This window comes from Myotis brandtii, unplaced genomic scaffold (genome assembly GCF_000412655.1).
Source record: "Myotis brandtii unplaced genomic scaffold, ASM41265v1 scaffold303, whole genome shotgun sequence".
Lineage (NCBI taxonomy): Eukaryota > Metazoa > Chordata > Mammalia > Chiroptera > Vespertilionidae > Myotis > Myotis brandtii.
This window is the reverse complement of record NW_005361573.1, coordinates 1,344,736-1,363,821: the sequence shown is the minus strand read 5'-3', so window position 1 is coordinate 1,363,821 and position 19,086 is coordinate 1,344,736. Positions and strand designations below refer to the sequence as shown.

General features: G+C 47.5%; 1 protein-coding gene across 1 annotated transcript in view; it reads right to left on the bottom strand.

Moving 5' to 3' along the window:
• Positions 1–6,677: 6,677 nt before the first annotated feature.
• Positions 6,678–19,086, bottom strand: part of ADRBK2 (adrenergic, beta, receptor kinase 2) — a 70,519-nt gene continuing 58,110 nt past the window's right edge. Inside the window, exons 15-22 of the mRNA XM_014542423.1 lie at positions 18,207–18,273; positions 17,646–17,746; positions 17,002–17,068; positions 15,917–16,012; positions 13,667–13,829; positions 10,854–10,990; positions 8,999–9,112; positions 6,678–8,228 (exon numbers count right to left, since the gene is read on the bottom strand). Of these exons, the coding sequence (XP_014397909.1) occupies positions 8,067–8,228; positions 8,999–9,112; positions 10,854–10,990; positions 13,667–13,829; positions 15,917–16,012; positions 17,002–17,068; positions 17,646–17,746; positions 18,207–18,273 (907 nt within the window). The 3' untranslated portion in view covers positions 6,678–8,066. The remainder of the gene's footprint in view (positions 8,229–8,998; positions 9,113–10,853; positions 10,991–13,666; positions 13,830–15,916; positions 16,013–17,001; positions 17,069–17,645; positions 17,747–18,206; positions 18,274–19,086) is intronic.

The window sequence follows — 19,086 nt, the reverse complement described above, 5'->3', positions numbered from 1 at the left end:
CGATTTTATCTTGTGAAAAAAAATGGGAAGGACTGCCATTTCTTTAAATAACGAGCTATACAAATAAAAAGGAGCAGACATGATAAGGAAGGTCGTTGATGAAAACAAATGGAAGGAGTCAATAAATAATGTAAAATGCTTTTGCGCTAAAATAGAACTCTTTGTTTTATATATATGTGGTTGAGCAATCTTTGTGTTCCCCAGAAAAAGCCAAATCTATTTGTTGTAATTCATTAAAACACAGAAAAACTCAATCTATAATAATAAAAGCGTAATATGCTAATTAGACCGGATGTCCTTCCGGACGAAAGCCCGGGCTTCAAGGGAAGCCCGGGTCCCGGGTGCTAGAGAGCCGCCGGTGCCAGCAGCCGGGGGAAGGAAGGCCTATTCTTGCACGAATTTCGTGCGCGGGGCCTCTAGTTTAACAATGAAACTAATGGCCAGTTAATTAGACCGGATGTCCTTCCGGACAACCTTCCGGACGAAGCCTGGGCTTCAAGGGAAGCCTGGGTCCTGGGTGCCAGAGGGAAGCCGGTGCCAGCAGCCAGGGGAAGGAAGGCCTATTCTTGCACAAATTTCATGCGTCGGGCCTCTAGTTTAACAATAAAACTAAAAATGGCCAGTGTTTCACTCACAAACTACATATAAAATATACATCATGGAACATAATCAACTAAGAAGCAAACCCAGGGTTAAGTCCTTTGTAATATGAATACACGATTATAATTATTTCTCCATACCTTACCCTTACATTTTATATTAGGACAAAATTTTAAAAATGGAATTGAATTGGCCTGACTAGGATTCTGACTGAAATTTTTAAAAAAATCATTAGAGAAAAACTACACTTTGATCTTTTTAATCTAGTTAAATCGTATTGTCAATTGGTAAATGATACATTTTTTAATGGCCAGGGAAGGCCTTAAAACGATTGTTTCGAGTATCTTATGGTATATTTCAAACTGCAAATCAAGGTAAGTCTTGCTTGAAACAGGTCGCTGTTTGTTGCTGTCCGTCTTCCTTCTTTTGGTTATTTTTTTCCAGGTTTGCTGCTGTCTTTCTGAGCAGGGTGCTTCTGCTCCTCGGTGCCCCTAGAATGTTAGGCTTTCATTTCCTTGAACTGACCAATCAGAGGCCCGAGTAATGAAACCTTTGCCTTCGCAGTGAAATGACAGCTAATTTCTAGAAGTCTTGCTGAAAAATCACCCTTAAACATGATAGAGAAGAAAAAAAAATCGTAAGCCCCAATGACAGGGGGTGGATAAAGACACCAAAGAGAGAGTTTTAGGTTAAGAAAAAAATAACCTTGGGTTCATAAAAGTTTTAAATTTACTCCATCTATAGCAGCTTAAACTATTATTTTTACACTTTGCTTTATTGATTCCTTTGAATTATGAAATCAAGGCTCATTATACCACAACTATATAAAAATACCAATTCGATGATCTTCTTCGACAATGTTAAAATACCCCGACCATCTCTGTATATCTAAAATAACGAGAAAACTTGTGCAGAATTTTGTCTTTTTACATGGTCCAAACACAGGAAGGGTCAAACATCTAGGAATGACATAACACTCTAAAAACCGTCTGGAATAGCGATGTATACCAATGAACCTCTTTGACCTTCTAGGACAGGGGTGGGCAAACTTTTTGACTCGAGGGCCACAATGGGTTCTTAAACTGGACCGGAGGGCCGGAACAAAAGCATGGATGGTACCTGGACGCCATAGGAATTGGGCCAGGGGAGCCCGGGTCTCCGTTCCCGCTGGATTCTGGGAGGAAATACCGTCAACTACAGCTGCTGCCTCTTAGCCAACAATCCGTGCAGGACACGTGCCTGATAGGCAGGCAGCAGTGATCACACCAACCTGAGGGCTCTCCGGACTCATTTACTATTTTTTTTTAAAAACACACACATTAATTTTATTGATTTCAGGGAGGAAGGGAGAGGTAGAGAGAGAGAAACATCAATGATGAGAAAATTCACTGAGCAGCTGCCTCCTGCACGCCCCACACTGGGGATTGAGCCCACAACCCGGGACGTGCCCTGACTGGGAATCAAACCCTGACCTCCTGGTTCATAGGTCGATACTCAACCGCTGAGCCACACCATCTCACTCTTTACTATTCCTGACAACCCCATGAGGTAGGGCTTCCCCGCGCCCATTTGACTGCATGGGTCAGATCGGGAAGCACAAAACACACACATTTCAGGAAAACTCGCTGGCCATGAGGCCCCATGGTAGCTTCCTTTTTTCCTGAACTAGTGCCCAGCTCACGGGTGGCAAGTACCCACTATACCCCTTCGGCCTGTCGACCCACAAGCAGACAGTTCTGACCAGGCTGCTGTGAGGGACTTTAATCCCCTAATAAAGCATCTGTGAGGCCTTCGGAAGAGGTAGATGAAAGCAGGAACTCACAGAAAGCAGTAACCACCCCCCGACCACCACCACCCGCCCGCAGAGTAAGCTGGGGAGCCTGGCATAGCTGTGGGACACACGGGAGATGAGATGGACCTCCTGGGTTTCCCCAGGGCCCTGGCTCTCACGGACTCTTTCCTTGTAATGCAGCGGTTCTCAACCTGTGGGTCGCGACCCCTTTGGCGGTCGAACGACCCTTTCACAGGGGTCGCCTAAGACCATCCTGCATATCAGATATTTACATGACGATTCATAACAATAGCAACATTACAGTTATGAAGTAGCAACGAAAATAATTTTATGGTTGGGTCACACCATGAGGAACTGTATTTAAAGGGCCAGAAGGGTGAGAACCACTGTTGTAATGGATCTTGCAGGAGGTGCAAGCAGTCAGTCTCCACACCCCTGTCACCGTGAAGCTGGCTGTGCTCCAACCCACGGAATCAACAGAACTGCTCGTTGGCAGCCACTCCCTTTCCCTTTATAAAATCGGCCTCTGCACGAATCCCCCCTCCGGCCCCCCAAGTCAGGATTCTGCAAAATGAATCACTCCTGATGTCTCCACAACTGGATAAATGCAGTTTTTAATGGGGGGGGGGGAAGATAGAGAAACAGCACGTCCACGGAGGTGTCTTTGCACAGGTCCTGTTGATTGAGATGCACAGAAGTAATTTCTCAGCACAGAAGAGCCAGCCTCGCTGCTCCAAAGTGACGGTAAGAGATGGTGATACTGACGGTGACACGCCACACAAGGGCGGCGACCACGAATGAGAAACAGCGTCTTGGCGGGACCCTACGTCAGACATGCCCTAGTGAGCATCCTGAGACAGGCCCAGAAACTCCCAAGGGCACAATCAATGCGAAAACAAGTGACTTCATAGGTACGACATCTAGATTTGCAAGGTCCAGCTCACTGGCTTCCCTATGTATAGCAATGCCCAGTGCAAAACGGATTTCTTTCTTGAAGGGTATTACACGTTGCCAAGAATACAGCAAACATGTCACTTCATGGATGGCTCTGCAGAGGCCATTGGGAGGAAGCCCCCTCACGGTCCGATCTTCATTCTCATTCACGTAAATCCTCAAGAGTCTGCTCGCAAAGCCGGCCTTTTGCCAAGTTTCAATCGTACAGCAGGGCATTGGCTATTGTGACCCCATTTTTCGAACCATCTGGGAACAGCGAAGGGGGAAAAGGTCACTTCAGAAGGGCTACTCCCGGAAGCGGTGTTTTTAAACACTGCGGATTTGTCAGGAGTAAGCGCTCGATAAATCAAGGGCAATAATGGAATCTCAAGGCGATGGCAAGACTGCCGGTGGGGATTTGGCACAAGAAGAGCAGGAAATGAAGGTGGTGTTGCAGGCGAACTCGGCTCCTGAGGGATGTCCGTGACGACGGGGAAACTGACTACCCGCTCACTGGGGCCCTTACCCAGGCTGGGGCTTCACGGCCGAACCGACATCACCAGGGAGTGAGGCGAAATGCTTCACTGAAGTTCTTTCATCCTGTAGCCAATAAAGCATCTGGAGGCCTTCGGAAGAGGTAGATGAAAGCAGTAACTCACAGCGAGGTCGCTGTCGGGTGTTACTAAAAAGTTCGTCCCCCTCCTCCTCGCTCAGACCAGAGGATGGGCTATCGCAGAAACAGGCCGTGGCGGTGAGGAGGTGTGTGCCCCGCATTGCTGGGCGCCTCGTTTCGATTTTATCTTGTGAAAAAAAATGGGAAGGACTGCCATTTCTTTAAATAACGAGCTATACAAATAAAAAGGAGCAGACATGATAAGGAAGGTCGTTGATGAAAACAAATGGAAGGAGTCAATAAATAATGTAAAATGCTTTTGCGCTAAAATAGAACTCTTTGTTTTATATATATGTGGTTGAGCAATCTTTGTGTTCCCCAGAAAAAGCCAAATCTATTTGTTGTAATTCATTAAAACACAGAAAAACTCAATCTATAATAATAAAAGCGTAATATGCTAATTAGACCGGATGTCCTTCCGGACGAAAGCCCGGGCTTCAAGGGAAGCCCGGGTCCCGGGTGCTAGAGGGAAGCCGGTGCCAGCAGCCGGGGGAAGGAAGGCCTATTCTTGCACGAATTTCGTGCGCGGGGCCTCTAGTTTAACAATGAAACTAAAAATGGCCAGTGTTTCGCTCACAAACTACATATAATATATACATCATGGAACATAATCAACTGAGAAGCAAACCCAGGGTCAAGTCCTTTGTAATATGAATACACGATTAGAATTATTTCTCCATTCCCAACCCTTACATTTTATATCAGGACAAAATTTTTAAAGTGGAATTGAATTGACCCAACTAGGATTCTGACTGAAATTTTTTAAAAAATCATTAGAAAAAAACTACACTTTGATCTTTTTAATCTAGTTAAATCGTATTGTCAATTGGTAAATGATACATTTTTTAATGGCCAGGGAAGGCCTTAAAACGATTGTTTCGAGTATCTTATGGTATATTTCAAACTGCAAATCAAGGTAAGTCTTGCTTGAAACAGGTCGCTGTTTGTTGCTGTCCGTCTTCCTTCTTTTGGTTATTTTTTTCCAGGTTTGCTGCTGTCTTTCTGAGCAGGGTGCTTCTGCTCCTCGGTGCCCCTAGAATGTTAGGCTTTCATTTCCTTGAACTGACCAATCAGAGGCCCGAGTAATGAAACCTTTGCCTTCGCAGTGAAATGACAGCTAATTTCTAGAAGTCTTGCTGAAAAATCACCCTTAAACATGATAGAGAAGAAAAAAAATCGTGAGCCCCAATGACAGGGGGTGGATAAAGACACCAAAGAGAGAGTTTTAGGTTAAGAAAAAAATAACCTTGGGTTCATAAAAGTTTTAAATTTACTCCGTCTATAGCAGCTTAAACTATTATTTTTACACTTTGCTTTATTGATTCCTTTGAATTATGAAATCAAGGCTCATTATACCACAACTATATAAAAATACCAATTCGATGATCTTCTTCGACAATGTTAAAATACCCCGACCATCTCTGTATATCTAAAATAACGAGAAAACTTGTGCAGAATTTTGTCTTTTTACATGGTCCAAACACAGGAAGGGTCAAACATCTAGGAATGACATAACACTCTAAAAACCGTCTGGAATAGCGATGTATACCAATGAACCTCTTTGACCTTCTGTTACAGGGGTGGGCAAACTTTTTGACTCGAGGGCCACAATGGGTTCTTAAACTGGGCCGGAGGGCCGGAACAAAAGCATGGATGGAGTGTTTGTGTGAACTAATATAAATTCAAAGTAAACATCATTACATAAAAGGGTACGGTCTTTTTTTTTTTTAGTTTTATTCATTTCAAAAAGGCCGGATCCGGCCCACGGGCCGTAGTTTGCCCACGGCTGTTCTAGGACCTTCTGTTGACACCCCATCAGAGGGGCTGTGGGCACAAGTTCAGGCATAAGACCGGCCTCCCCAGGGACTGCCCACCCAGACCCCAACACAACCAGAGACCACAGAGGGCCATCAGTAAAGTCCATCCATGCGAGGCCCTCCTCAGCCATGCCATTGTAAGTCAAGTGTGAGTTGGGGGAATATAAAAGTTTACTTGGGATAAGCCTGAGGCAACAGGGCTCTCGGGCTGCCTTCCCATTCATCTCTCTTAGGAGCAATTCCTAAATTTCTAAGAGAGGGGTTAACTTTACCTTCCAGCCCAGAGCAAAAATTGTATTTCTCAAAGAGATGCGAATCAGAGGAGGTACGGCCCTAGGTGTGAGACATGAGATGCTAAGCCCAGACCCGGAGGGGGTCCGCCTGCCTTCGGCACACGAGGCCCTGAGGTTTCTGGCTCTCCGTGCTGAGCATGCGTGTTGGCAGTGGCGAGAGCAATGACAGCTGCATTTAGCCGGCCCCGGGAGACGCTCGCTCTTTGTGAACAACTGCGTGTCTGTCTTGGTGGCTTTTTTTACTCTTTTTTTTTAAGCAACTTAATTACCCTTCCCTTTTAAACTCGAGAATGCATGTGCATAGCGTGCATTGGAAATATTGGAAATAGCAGGCAGTGAACATGCGTGTTAATTTAAACTCCAGTTAAGACTTGAGATGGACAGTGACCCTCCCAATTCCTTTCCCGAAGTAACTCCTAGGAAATGAAAGACTCTGCCAGTAATTATCTTCCCAATCCCCCAAATAGAATTTCATTTAAAAAGCACTTTCTTTCCCAATGAACACAGCACACAAATGTGAAAACGAAGATTTGGAGCCACTAAAAAGATCAAGGACAGGATGCAGATAATTACGATGTCAAGTTTTGTATATTCTTATTAACTTAGAAACGAACAATAAAAGTGCGCTGGGAACAGGACCAAGAAGTGGACTTTTGAAATTGCTGTTATTATTTTTAGTCTGATGACACGGAGGGCTTTGCTGGCAAACACACTGGTTCTTATAACCCAGCATTTACTTGGGGCGTGAGAAGGGCCTGGAACTCGCCAGGGGAAAACCACGGGGAAAGGACGCCGCTGGGATCAGGCGAAGAGTCTTCACGCTCTAACGTCCCGGTCACGGGGAGACCCGCCCAGGGTCACAGGGTCACTCATGAATGACAACATAGATCCAAATACACAAGGAACCCATTGGGACACATTCATTCTTTTTTCAATAAAATTCATTTAAATTACACCAAAAGGTACAACAGTTTCCTTCCTTCACACATCCATCGCTGATATGTTCTCTGAGGTCAGGCAGAAGGAACCAGATTGCCCGCGTCACACCACGGCCTGCTGTCGAAACCCAACGGACTCTCCCCCAAACGTCCCTGTGCACCCAGACACGTGAAAGTGTGGCTCGTGTACTTGAAGATTTCTGAAGATCGTCATTACCCTGAAGTTTAAAACCCCGCGCCAGCCTCGCCTTCGGAATCGCTGTCAATGTCTCCAGTGGTCGAGCGCCTGCAGTTCCCACGGGTCCCGTGTCCTCGGGGGCCGCGCCCTCCGTGCCCAGCGCACCAAGCGCTCCCTGGGGAGGGGGGGAGGCAGACCCGCAGCTGGGGGTGCAGCCACACGGTGAGGGGCCCAAGCACAACCGTCCCAGAAAGCATCTTCAGCTTTCGACCTCAGGACAGCACGGAGCCGGGTCTGAGATGCACGGAAGAATCACACGGCTGGCCTCCCATCCCCAGGAGCATGGAGAGCAACGACGTAGAAAAATCTGCAGTGACTGTTTCTGGGTAAAACATGGCGACCCCGGGCGACCTGTGAGCCCACACGGCAGACGGGTACCTTCCATCCGGGCAAGTCCAAGATATGTTTGATATCAGACGTAAAAACTGGTGAGTAGTGATCGCCTCAAGTTCTAGGTTCGTAGGTACCAAAATGAGTGTGTGGCGGAGAAAAAACGTCCTTTTCCTCAGTAGTTTCGACTGTGGACAAATATGAGGCCGGCGGGGGGGCCCCCAGGAGGGAGGGAGGCCGCCCAGGCCGAGAATGGTCAGGACCCCGATCAGGAGCATCCCGGCGGCCGCGTCTTCCCAGCGATGCAAGGACCGGGATGAGCGATCCATCCTCTAGGCCGCCTCCTCCGAAAGGCTCCGCGTCCAGGGCCGAGAACACCCGTGAGGACGTCCCCCAGGCACCGTCTTCCCCGGGACCCTCGTCCCGGCTGTCACCGGCGTCCCTCCCGGCTGTCAGAGGCCGTTGCTGCTCCGGTGGCAGAGGGGCGGCTTCGAGAGCTCCACGACGCCCGCGCGGGACTTGTTGAGGAACTTGGGCGCGCGTCGCAACAGCCGCTGGGCCTCGGTAAACGTCTCCGTCAGCTCCTTCTTCCACTGCACAAACTCGGGGTCGCTCTGCAGGGAAACGCACGAGAAGGTGTGACAGCTGCGCCCACTGTGCCAACCGACGTGGGATGCCCGGGTCCCGACACCCCCCGACCCCAGTGAGCGCACACGCAACTCTTCTGCCCCCAGAGGGGAAGGAGGGCCCTGCCTGCCCTGCCGTGACCCCCGCATCCACTGAGGATGCTAACAAAACAGCTCAAGTTCAAATAACAGAGGAACAGTTTTGACAAGTTTAACGCTCCTTCCCATGTAATGATGAATTAAACACACTTGTGTATCTACTACTGGTTATCTCTCTAAATATGCTTCTCTCTCTCTCTCTCTCTCTCTCTCTCTCTCTCTCTCCAGTGCCCCAATGGAAAAGGATTCAGGAATTAAACTGGGGCTACAATAGAGTTTTAGGGAGAGAAGCAAGGCATTTCCCTTCGCAGGGTCACTTTGGTATCTTGCATTTACTTAATTATTCCAAACTCAAACTCAAACACGCTGGAAGAGCGGGGAAATTAGGGCACAAGTACTATTCTAGGACCCGGCAAAATATTAGACGAGTTATGCAATCAAATTATGTCACGTGCTTCCTCCGCACACGCGCTAGTATTTGCTTCTCTGAAAATAACTGAATTTGCTGAAAACCTTGAACCTTTCTTTCTAAGTATGCAAGTGGCAAAGCATGGAGTAAGAGAATGCTCTCTAACCAAGCAGCCCTCATGGCTGGGGAGAGAGGGGGGGGGGGAGAATTGTTCTAAACTGCATCTATGAAAAGAATAACAAAAACTCACCTCACATTGTAAGACAAATTGCTTCCCTCCTTTTATCCTCAACAAAATGCATTTTTTGTCTTTAAACTGAGTTTCTTCCACAGACATAATCTGTTCCATGGTCAGTAAATTTTGCTGATCATAAAAATAAAAACGACCGATTACTTCACATCATTCATGATTTCTGAAGTTAAACTACTAACTAATACCGAAAACTACCCACTTAGGAAAAGTAAACAAAAAACTTGGCATTTGTCTTTCTTTGCTGATATTCTAAAAGTGGGGGAGATGGCTACAAAGGAACACATACAAAAGTGCAAACTATACCACCTCAAAAACAAACAAACAAACCTGCAAAGAAAGGAATGTCTCTAAGGCCAAAGAGCAAAGCTGTTCCCTCCACACGGGACTGATGTCTGAGTGACTGTGAGTCACGTGCTTTCTGCACCACGCACTCATCTAAATGCCATCAGTAAAGCCGGGAGGGAACTCGGGGGCACCGAGGCGATTCACAGGAGCCAGAGGTGAGAGGCTGAGCTTTCACCCAGCAGCTCCGTAAATGCCGGGCGATGCAAGCTTGTCGGCTGACGCTATTTCGATCATATCCAGATGATGCTATAAACACAGGTGACATCCTTAAAGGACTGCCCCGCGTGCTAGGTCTATAGCAGTATTGCTTAGGGTGAATGCTATAGCGTCCCGAGGACCTTACCATTTTATGTTTTTTTGGATAAATACTCCAGGAGTCCTAAATGAGAAACGACATCATCAACGCGCATGTTTGCTTTTAACTCATTGGTACCTACGAATCCAAGCAACTTCTCAAACGGGCCATTAAACATTGACTCTTTTTATTGCATACTAGAGGCCCGGTGCGCAAAATTCGTGTACGGGTAGGGTCCCTAGGCCTGGCCAGCGATTAGGGCCGATCGGGGCCTTCCTTCCCTGGCTGCTAGCTTCGGCCTCAGTTCCCTGGCTGCCAGCCAGGGCCTTCCTTCATTCCATGCCACCCCCTGGTGGTCAGCGCACGTAATAGCGAGCAATCCAACTCCCGGTCTCCTGGTTGAACTCCCGAGGGGACACTTTGCATATTAGCCATATATATATACATTAGAGGCCTGGTGCATGACATTTGTGCACTCAGTGGGGGCGTCCCCTCAGCCTGGCCTGCGCCCTTTAGCAGTCCAGGAGCCCGCAGTTGGACATCCTTAGTGCTGCCACGGAGGCGGGAGAGGCTCCTGCCACCACCGCTGTGCTCGCCAGCCGTGAGCCCGGCTCAGGGCTTTTGGCTGAGCGGCGCTCCCCCCGTGGAAGCACACCGATCACCAGGGGGCAGCTCCTGCATTGAGTGCCTGCCCCTGGTGGTCAGTGAATGTCATAGCAAATGGTTGTTCCGCCGTTCGGTTGATTTGCATATTAGCCTTTTATTATATAGGATAATATATAAGAAGATTCCTGATGTTAAACAAAGGAAGTTTTTTTTCCGTTTTGTTTTTGTTTAATTTTCAAATATACTGAAAAGTGGGACAATTTCCTGTATGCTTGGGACCTCACAGAACAGTACATTCTATTTTCTGATATTACAAAAATCCTTCCTTGATTCGAATTTTCAAATATACTGAAAAGTGGGACAATTTCCTGTCTGCTTTGGACCTCACAGAACAGCACATTCTATTTTCTGATATTACAAAATCCTGCCTTGACTCAGAAGTCTAAAAGTCACAGTCTGAACATCAAAATCGCATGCACACAAGTTAAACAGGTGCACAGTGCTTCAGAGGCTGTTTGACAAGACGTGTCCTCACGATGCGATAACCACGTGCTATCCATTCAACGTTAACGACAGCAAGTGCTTGGTATCGGGCGTCAGACTTACCCGGGACTCCCCCTCTCCTCTCCATTCAAGTCTGTTTGGAAAGAGGTAAAAATATCGACGCTGCCACTGAGTCAGAAACGGGTTCCCCAGTTTCAGCATGTACCCGTGCATAATACAGTCCTTTCCCATGGCGTAATCTGAGAAATAGAAAGTCACTGTGAGTTAAATAGGGTCTGAAACAGAATGTCTTCATGTAGACGTGCCTCAGGAAAAGAGAAGTACACACTTTCTGGAAAAATCAAGTTTCTAGCAGTATACGACATTACAGAAATCATTACTTCTTTCTTAAAATTTTTAAATTAAATTAAAATAAAATTTTAAATTAAATTTTGACAATACTTAAATTTTAAATTAAATTTTAATTTAAATTAAACCTATATAAAAATTACATAGGTTTCAGGTGTAGAACTGTACAATACGTCACCTGTATACTTCATTGTGTTTACCACCCTAAGTCAGATTTCCACCCGTCACCATGTGTTTGACCCCCTTTACCCTCCACCACCTCCCCCCACCCCCTTGCACTCTGGTAACCACCACACTGTTGTCTGTGTCTCTGCGCTTTTGCTGGTTTGTCTTGTTTGGTCATTTGTTGCAGAAACCATTATTTCAGTCTTTAAACACATGGGAACTGGGAATTGAAAAAACAGAGGTTTCTTTAGCTCTTTCCCTACTGACACTAATAATTGCTTCTCAACTTCCTGATAAATTCACAGTGGTCGTTTATTGCTCTGAGAGGGCAAAAGTTTGTTCTGAAACGACTTTTTCATCTATAATAATAAAAACGTAAAATGCTAATTAGACCACACATCCTCCGAACGTAGCCCCTGGGATGGATCCAGGCAGCTGGTCCTCAGCTGGGAGGGATGGATCCAGGCAGCCACCACAGCTGCGAAGGCCTACTCTTGCACGAATTTCGTGCATCGGGCCTCTAGTTATATATAACGACAATGGAAGAACAGAGAGTAAATGAATGCAAGTCCCAAGCACCTTTGCCTCTATGTGGCACTGGGCCTCTCCCTTTCTTCTACTTTTTGTTTTCTATATAATAACCGAGTGGGGATTTCCGTGGCTGACTAAGCCAAAGTAACACAAGGATCAAAACTGTTTATTCCTTGACTTGAGGTTATGTTTCTCTCTCAAATACATGGCTATGTAGAGAGACCAAGCTCATTCATTCACCCCGAGTCCTGATGACCTTTTATAGGGAAGTATTGTCTCTTAAAACAAAAACAGGTTCATTTTAAGTGGCTTGCTTTGCCTTCGTGAAAAGCTTGGGTGATTGGGCTAAAATCATTCATTCCCTCTCTCATTCGTTCATTCAACAAGATTAAGTGAGCAGCCAAGTGCTGAGCATGTTCTAGGCATCGAGGACTCAGCGGTGAGCAACAGACAACACCCCTCGCCTTCAGGGAGCTCACACTCTAGAGCAGCGATTCTCAACCTGTGGGTCGCGACCCCTTTGGCGGTCGAACGACCCTTTCACAGGGGTCACCTAAGACCATCCTGCATATCAGATATTTACATTACGATTCATAACAGTAGCAACATTACAGTTATGAAGTAGCAATGAAAATAATTTTATGGTTGGGGGTCACAACATGAGGAACTGTATTTAAAGGGCCAGAAGGTTGAGAACCACTGCTCTAGAGGGAGGTCAGACGATAAACAAGTAAGCAACACCCATAGGACGGGGGGGGGGGGGGGGGACCAAAGAGGGTCGAAACCAGGGAGTGAGCTTCCCGGAGGTGTCCTTTTCATGAAAAAGTGCCTGCATTTCTAGAGTATATCTACAGTTGAAATCTTGTGTTTTTAGTTGAAATCTAAGCCTAGACCAGTGGTCGGCAAACTGCAGCTCGCGAGCCACATGTGGCTCTTTGGCCCCTTGAGTGTGGCTCTTCCACAAAATACCACGTGTGGGCGCGCACATACAGTGCAATTGAAACTTCGTGGCCCATGCGCAGAAGTCGGTTTTCGGCCTGGGCAAGTAAGTCTATTTTGAAGAAGTACTGTTGATATTTGGCTCTGTTGACTAATGAGTTTGCCGACCACTGGCCTAGAGTGTTTTGTTCTATAGAGGTGACTTCTGAGGTCTTCAACCAAGACCTAGATATGCCCAAATTAATTCTTTATACATGAAGATGGATTCATTAACTTGTTAGAAGAGTTCTAATTCCAGCTCTAATTAAAAGGAAACACTTCAGCAAGGTCATTGGGATATATTTTTTTTTTCTGGGTCTAATTTATCAAGACATCATGGCCCTCCTTGGAGCAAATGACCATTGATAGAATGTCATCAGTTTGACGTAAGATCTGCTACGGCAAATGCAGCCCAGAGGGATCTCAACGGACCCTTTCTCTCCAGAGCACCTTAGAAACGAAGCCCTTTCCCCAGAGAAGGGAGGTGAGCACAGTGGAAGGGTTGCAAGGTCCCCTCGGTGCGCTCGGGGGACTTTGAATACGTTATTATTGATTTCAGAGAGGGAGGGAGAGGGGGAGGGACAGAAACACCAATGATGAGAGAGAATCATCGACTGCCTGCCTCCTGCACGCCCCACACTGGGGATCGAGCCTGCAACCCGGGCATGTGCCTTGACCAGGAGTTGAACTGAGACCTCCTGGTTCCTAGGTCGATGCTCAACCACTGAAGCATGCCGGCCGGGCCCACAATACATTTAAGTATCCAAAAGCCATAAAAATCTTACACAATTAAAAGAGCAACAATACTCAGTGCATGAAGAATGACGGATCACTCTACTACTCTATGGTATATATTCTGCTTTGAAAATCGTGAGAGACGTGAGCTATTTTACCTTCTTCGTGACCCAGCTGCTTGTTCTTAGCCCTCTTCCTGGCCTCGATCTTATCCGTGTCCGAGTTCACTGTTTCGTAGATTGTCTCCACCACCTCCTGCTGCCAGCGCTCGGAGATGACCAGCGGGAAGTTCTTGTAGAGCTCTTGGTCACAGTCCAGAAGCTGCGTGTGGCGAGAAAGCGAGACGTCTATGAGTGACCGTGCTTACCAAGGCGAGAGGCGCATGACTGTGCACAGGAACCGGGCGGCACGATGGCACACAACCGCTTAGAACAGGTTCTCCACGGTGACAAATCCCTACTGAGGACCACCCAGCCGCCGGGACCCACAGTGGCTGTCACTGGTGAGCACTTCGCTCTCACTCCTGGGTCAGGTGGCTTCGCCCCCAATGTTCTTCACATTCACTGCAGTTTTGCTGATGAAACCAGCACACATTGGCCTTTATCTGGAGTATGAAAAGGTTTTGACAACAAAATAAAATTTCCATTGTGGTGAGGATATTCGATTTACGTGGAAATAGTCTCCTATCGTTTTTTAGAAACAATGAAAAGGGAGAAGCCGGAAGAGTCTTCTGGCCGCCTCCACTTACTCTGAAAATCGAGGAAAACAAAATGTGGGCGGGGCTAAACCTGTCATTCACTCCATGAACCTCCCAGCGAATCCAAGCGTAACAGTTCCATCACATGCAGAAGCGAAAGCTCAAGACACAGGGAGGGTTTGGGCAGCTTGGCCTTTAAGAGGAGCCGTGATTGCCGAAGCCGGTTTGGCTCAGTCGATGGAGCATCGGCCTGCGGACTGGGGGGTCCCGGGTTCGATTCCAGTCAAGGGCGTGTGCCGCCTGGGTTGCGGGCACATCCCCAGTAGGAGATGTGCAGGAGGCAGCTGATCGATGTTTCTCTCTCATCGATGTTTCTGGCTCTCTATCTCTCTCCCTTCCTCTCTGTAGAAAATCAATAAAATATATAATAGAAAAAAAAAAAAAAAGAGGAGCCGTGATAAACATGACACTCATGATGTGTTTCTTCTCCACACCGTTACTCCAGCTTCCTCATCCTTCTCCCTGAGTGAGGCTGCACCCCGGAACCGAGCGAGGAAAACGGCTTTAGGCCTCGGAGCTGCAGGTTTGTGATAGAAACGGGAGTGGGCCTGCTGAGAGGCGACAGGTGGCCTGCAAAAGCAGGTGTCCCTATACAAACCCGACCTGCTCACCCCTTTGCCTGAGAGATGAGTACAGCTGGCCTCTGACCTCTGATCTCAGGTGAGCTTTCGACTCGGTGGTTGTGTGAAAGTGACACGCATTCAGGAAAAACCGTACGTCTGCTCCCCTGGCTGCGCCCCTGCCCAGCCGCCGTCACGCTTCCTCCAGCCCCTTCCCCACCCCATCTCTGCCCACATCCCATGGGATCCATTCTGTGTCTCGGGGCACAGCCCCTGCTGGGCCCGGGCATTGCATGTGGCAGTCTTTTATGTACGCCTCGCAGGCGTGTGTGTGTTAACAGTGCTCTGGCCTTCAGGAGGCGGAGCTACCAGGTAGGAAAAATGGGGGGGGGGGCTAGATAAGAAGGGTATAAAAGCAGGCAGCTGAGAGGAGACCGGGAGCATCCAGGAGGGAGGAGTGGTCCTGGGGGAAGCGGTGACAGTGGGGGCTGGGGGGAGCCTGACGTGCAGTGACTCTGCACCCCAGAGAGGGTGATTTTCTCTCATGACTCACCATCCGTAGTGATACCGTCTATGGGAAAATAGTGATACGAGCCAAAGTTTGAAAAATGCAGAGGATTATATTTAAACAACAGTGATTACTTCACTTTTGATTGACAAATGCAACACGGTTTGCGTCTTTCACCCCGACAGAGAGATCTGAGGCTTAGGAGAATCGGGTCAAGGGCTGACTGTAACTCTACTCTAATTCGATACGACTGGCTCTGGGGCACGAGAAGTAGGTTTGCTTTCACACGGTTGTTTTTCCTGCTTCCTACAAACTGGAATTTTATTTCAATCACCAATCTACCCAGATCAGTAAAAATTTGACCATTTTGCAGTTGACCAAACAGAGTGATTATCCCCAAAAAAGCTTTCAGTTTCTCACTCGTTTAGGTCCTAGACTTCTACATTCTGCAAATGTGCAGATGGCCCTTTGTAAGTTACATCCCACGGGCGGGCCAACACTGACACAACCACAGCATTTGATTTCCGATGAGAAACTCCCCCGCACCCTCCGACAACATTGAGGGCCAACAGCACGCGAGCACCTTGATGCCTCTGGTGTCCTCTTCGTCAAAGGAGCCGATGTCGAAGGCGTCGGCTGCGTTCACTTCTCCCCGGGGAGGGATCAGGGGTGGAGGGTACTGGAGGACCCAAAGGGGGAAGGGTCAGAAGCCAGCCGCCCCGACGGCCCCACCCCAACCACCATCCCACAGAGAGAACTCGGTGTCGAGCTCACACAGAGCACGTTACAGGCTTCACCGCTGAGCTTCTGCCCCGAATGGCCCCAAAGGAAGACCTCAGATCTTAGACATATTTAAGGGGGAAAAAAACCAACAACACTCATGTCCAAGTAAGTCTGAAATAATTATTACATGGAATGGAGGCTCAGGACTGCACATCCTCCCAGCTCGGCTTTAAGCAAGCACGTTTTCTCGGGGGGTTGGGGGCCATATTCCACTTGCTGGGCCCCTCAGTCCTGAGGCTGATATTAATGTAACTGGAGCTGGAACCCTAATTCTACGCAGGCAGGGCTAACAGATTCACTATTCCTCCACAGTGTGAGTTTATGCAAAAAAAGAGTCCAAAGCTGATAATCAACATTAAAAAACAAACAAAAAACCTTCCCACTTGGGGTGTTTTCCTGTATCAGTGAGAAAATAAAAATACCTTAAAATAAGATAAGGGAATTATGCTGATATGCAATCACGCGAATTCTTAAATTACGTGGTACTGGGCTAGAAAGTGTATGTAAATTTACAATGAATGTTTCCTGTACATTTTTATATGGAAAAATATAAAAATACAGTCATGCACTGAGATAAAAAGTCAAGTGGATGAGCTAAAGCGAAAAAGCCTCAATCCTGTCGGCATTTGAATTCGCTACATGTCAGCTCCATGTCGCCACTTGTTAATTTGTGCAGAAAATATTTTGAAAACGTTTAAACTAGGGGAAGAAGAGGCAGCAGCGAGCAGCCCCCGAGGAGCGAGCCAGCCATCCAGCCACCCTTGGATGGAAGAGCAAGAAGGACTCTACGGACAGGAAGCTGGGGGTAGGGGACGCTGGGGCCAGAGCCAGGAAGCAGAGACGGGGAGCACGCGGGTGCCTAGGGTGGGGTCCCACGGGGAGTACCTTTTGTAAGTAGACGTGATGCCAGTCGATGCCCCTGAAGAAGCTGTGTTCCTTCACTTCCTGAGACCTGTAGCGGAGAGGCCGTGACAGTGGTGAGCGCGCACTTGTAGATCCAAGCAATAGTCTGCAAAAACTCTCCCCTGGTAGGAACACAGAGGAGCAACTAGTTCCCGTTCCTTAAGCAAGCAAGTAAAAAACACTCTTCCAAAGCAACACAGGAAACACGGTGACGCTTAGAAATACCGCTCGCCATGCCTGGCTGGTGTGGGGGGTTGAGCGTCGACTGATGAACCAGGAGGTCACAGTTCGATTCCAGGTCAGGGCACATGCCGGGGTGGTGGGCTCGACCCCCAGTGCGGGGCGCGCAGGAGGCAGCGATCAATGTTTCACTCTCACATCTTTGTTTCTCTCTCTCTCCCTCTCTCTCTCTATCTAAAAACTAACAACAAAAACCTTTTTAAAAAGTTGGCGACTCCTTCAGCTTTAATTACGGAACACATGAGACAATATACCTACTTCCCATGTGATCCCACCCCCCGCCAGTGGAATCGAAGTGGAAGAGGTTCACGGACAAGGAAATTAAATATTGAAAAGGAGTGTTTTCTGCCCCGCGTGACGGCCCCGGCAGGCGAGCAGCAGCCTACCCGCCCCCGTGGCAGCCCAGCCGCTTGCCGACTTCCCGCTGCAGCAAGCCCTCCAGCAGCGACCTCAGCTCGGGGGAGAAGGCGTCGGGAAGGTCCACGTTCTGGGGGGAAACGAGAACAGGATTTCAAAGGCGCGTTCACGGGAAAGGCGCCGCCCCCCCAACCGGACGGAAAGAGCGTTTCTGGGACAAGGACAGTGTTCAGAATCACAGATTCACCACCAATTAGTATCTCCTCTAAAGAGACATCAAACGGACATCAGTCATCTTCAAAGTCAATCGAAAGAGAATCCCAATGTCTCCTCCCTTCTCTGCATCTCATTTTCCCTTTTATTTGACTGCTTTGGTTTCGCTCTTGATTTTCTATATCTTTTTTTTCTTACTGATTTGTTAGCAAATCTTCATTTCTGCCCTACCATCTATTCCCATTATTTTTTTTTTCTTTTTTGAGGTTCTTCTAGGGATTGTATCTTCGCTTCTTTATTTTTAAGAAAGCAAAATTTTACATCGGTTGCAAAGGAAACACGAAACTGAATAGAAACAGAGTCGTTCATCCCCTTACCACGGTGAGTGTCATCCGGTCTATTTCGTGCTTATCTTTGGTTTTGTGTTGTCTGAAAGGGCTGTGGCTGCAGGAAGAAAGGACACTGTTATAACGCGGTATCAGCCAACTTAGCGCCGGCCATTGACTAACATTTGGTAAAGTTTTGTGCTCTGTCGCTGTTTATTCAAAACTACAGAAATACAAAAGCCATCAACACCGATCATTTTCCGAGGGAAAACTGGTGATCAGACAGTGAGGCCCAGGAACAGCAAGGCTTTTATGTTTATCGGCTCTGCCTGATCCTCTCATCAATAAAGTCACGGCACTAATAAGATACGCGTCAGCAAATATATTCCAACGGATGTTTTAAAATATATTAACAAAAATTATGCCCTGGCCTGTGGGGCTCAGTTGGAATGTCATCCCATGTTCCAAAAGGTCGTCGGTTTGATTCCCAGACAGGGCTCATGCCCAGATTGTGGGTTGGATCCCTGGTCAAGGTGCATATGAGAGGCAGCCCATCAGTATTTCTCTCTCACATCAATGTTTCTCTCTCTCTCTCTCCCTCCCCTCTCTAAAAATCAATAAAAACATATTTTTTAGAAATGATTAACCAGTAGGCAGTCACGAAAATGAAAATCATTTATACAACACTTGTCAGGCTAAGTGTTTGAGATCATTTCTTTTTTTTTTAAGAAAAATGGTTATTAGTCCCTCAAGGAACTATAGTCAAATCAAAACATGCCCAAGACGAACACGCTTCCCTCGAGAAGCCAGGCATTGTAAGCAATCAATCCCTCAGATGCTAACAGAGATAAACGAGAGCCCCGAGCTGCGTACTCCCTTTTTACTGACGGAGACCCCGGTCTTCCCAGTCGGACTGCCTGGGCTCACGCTG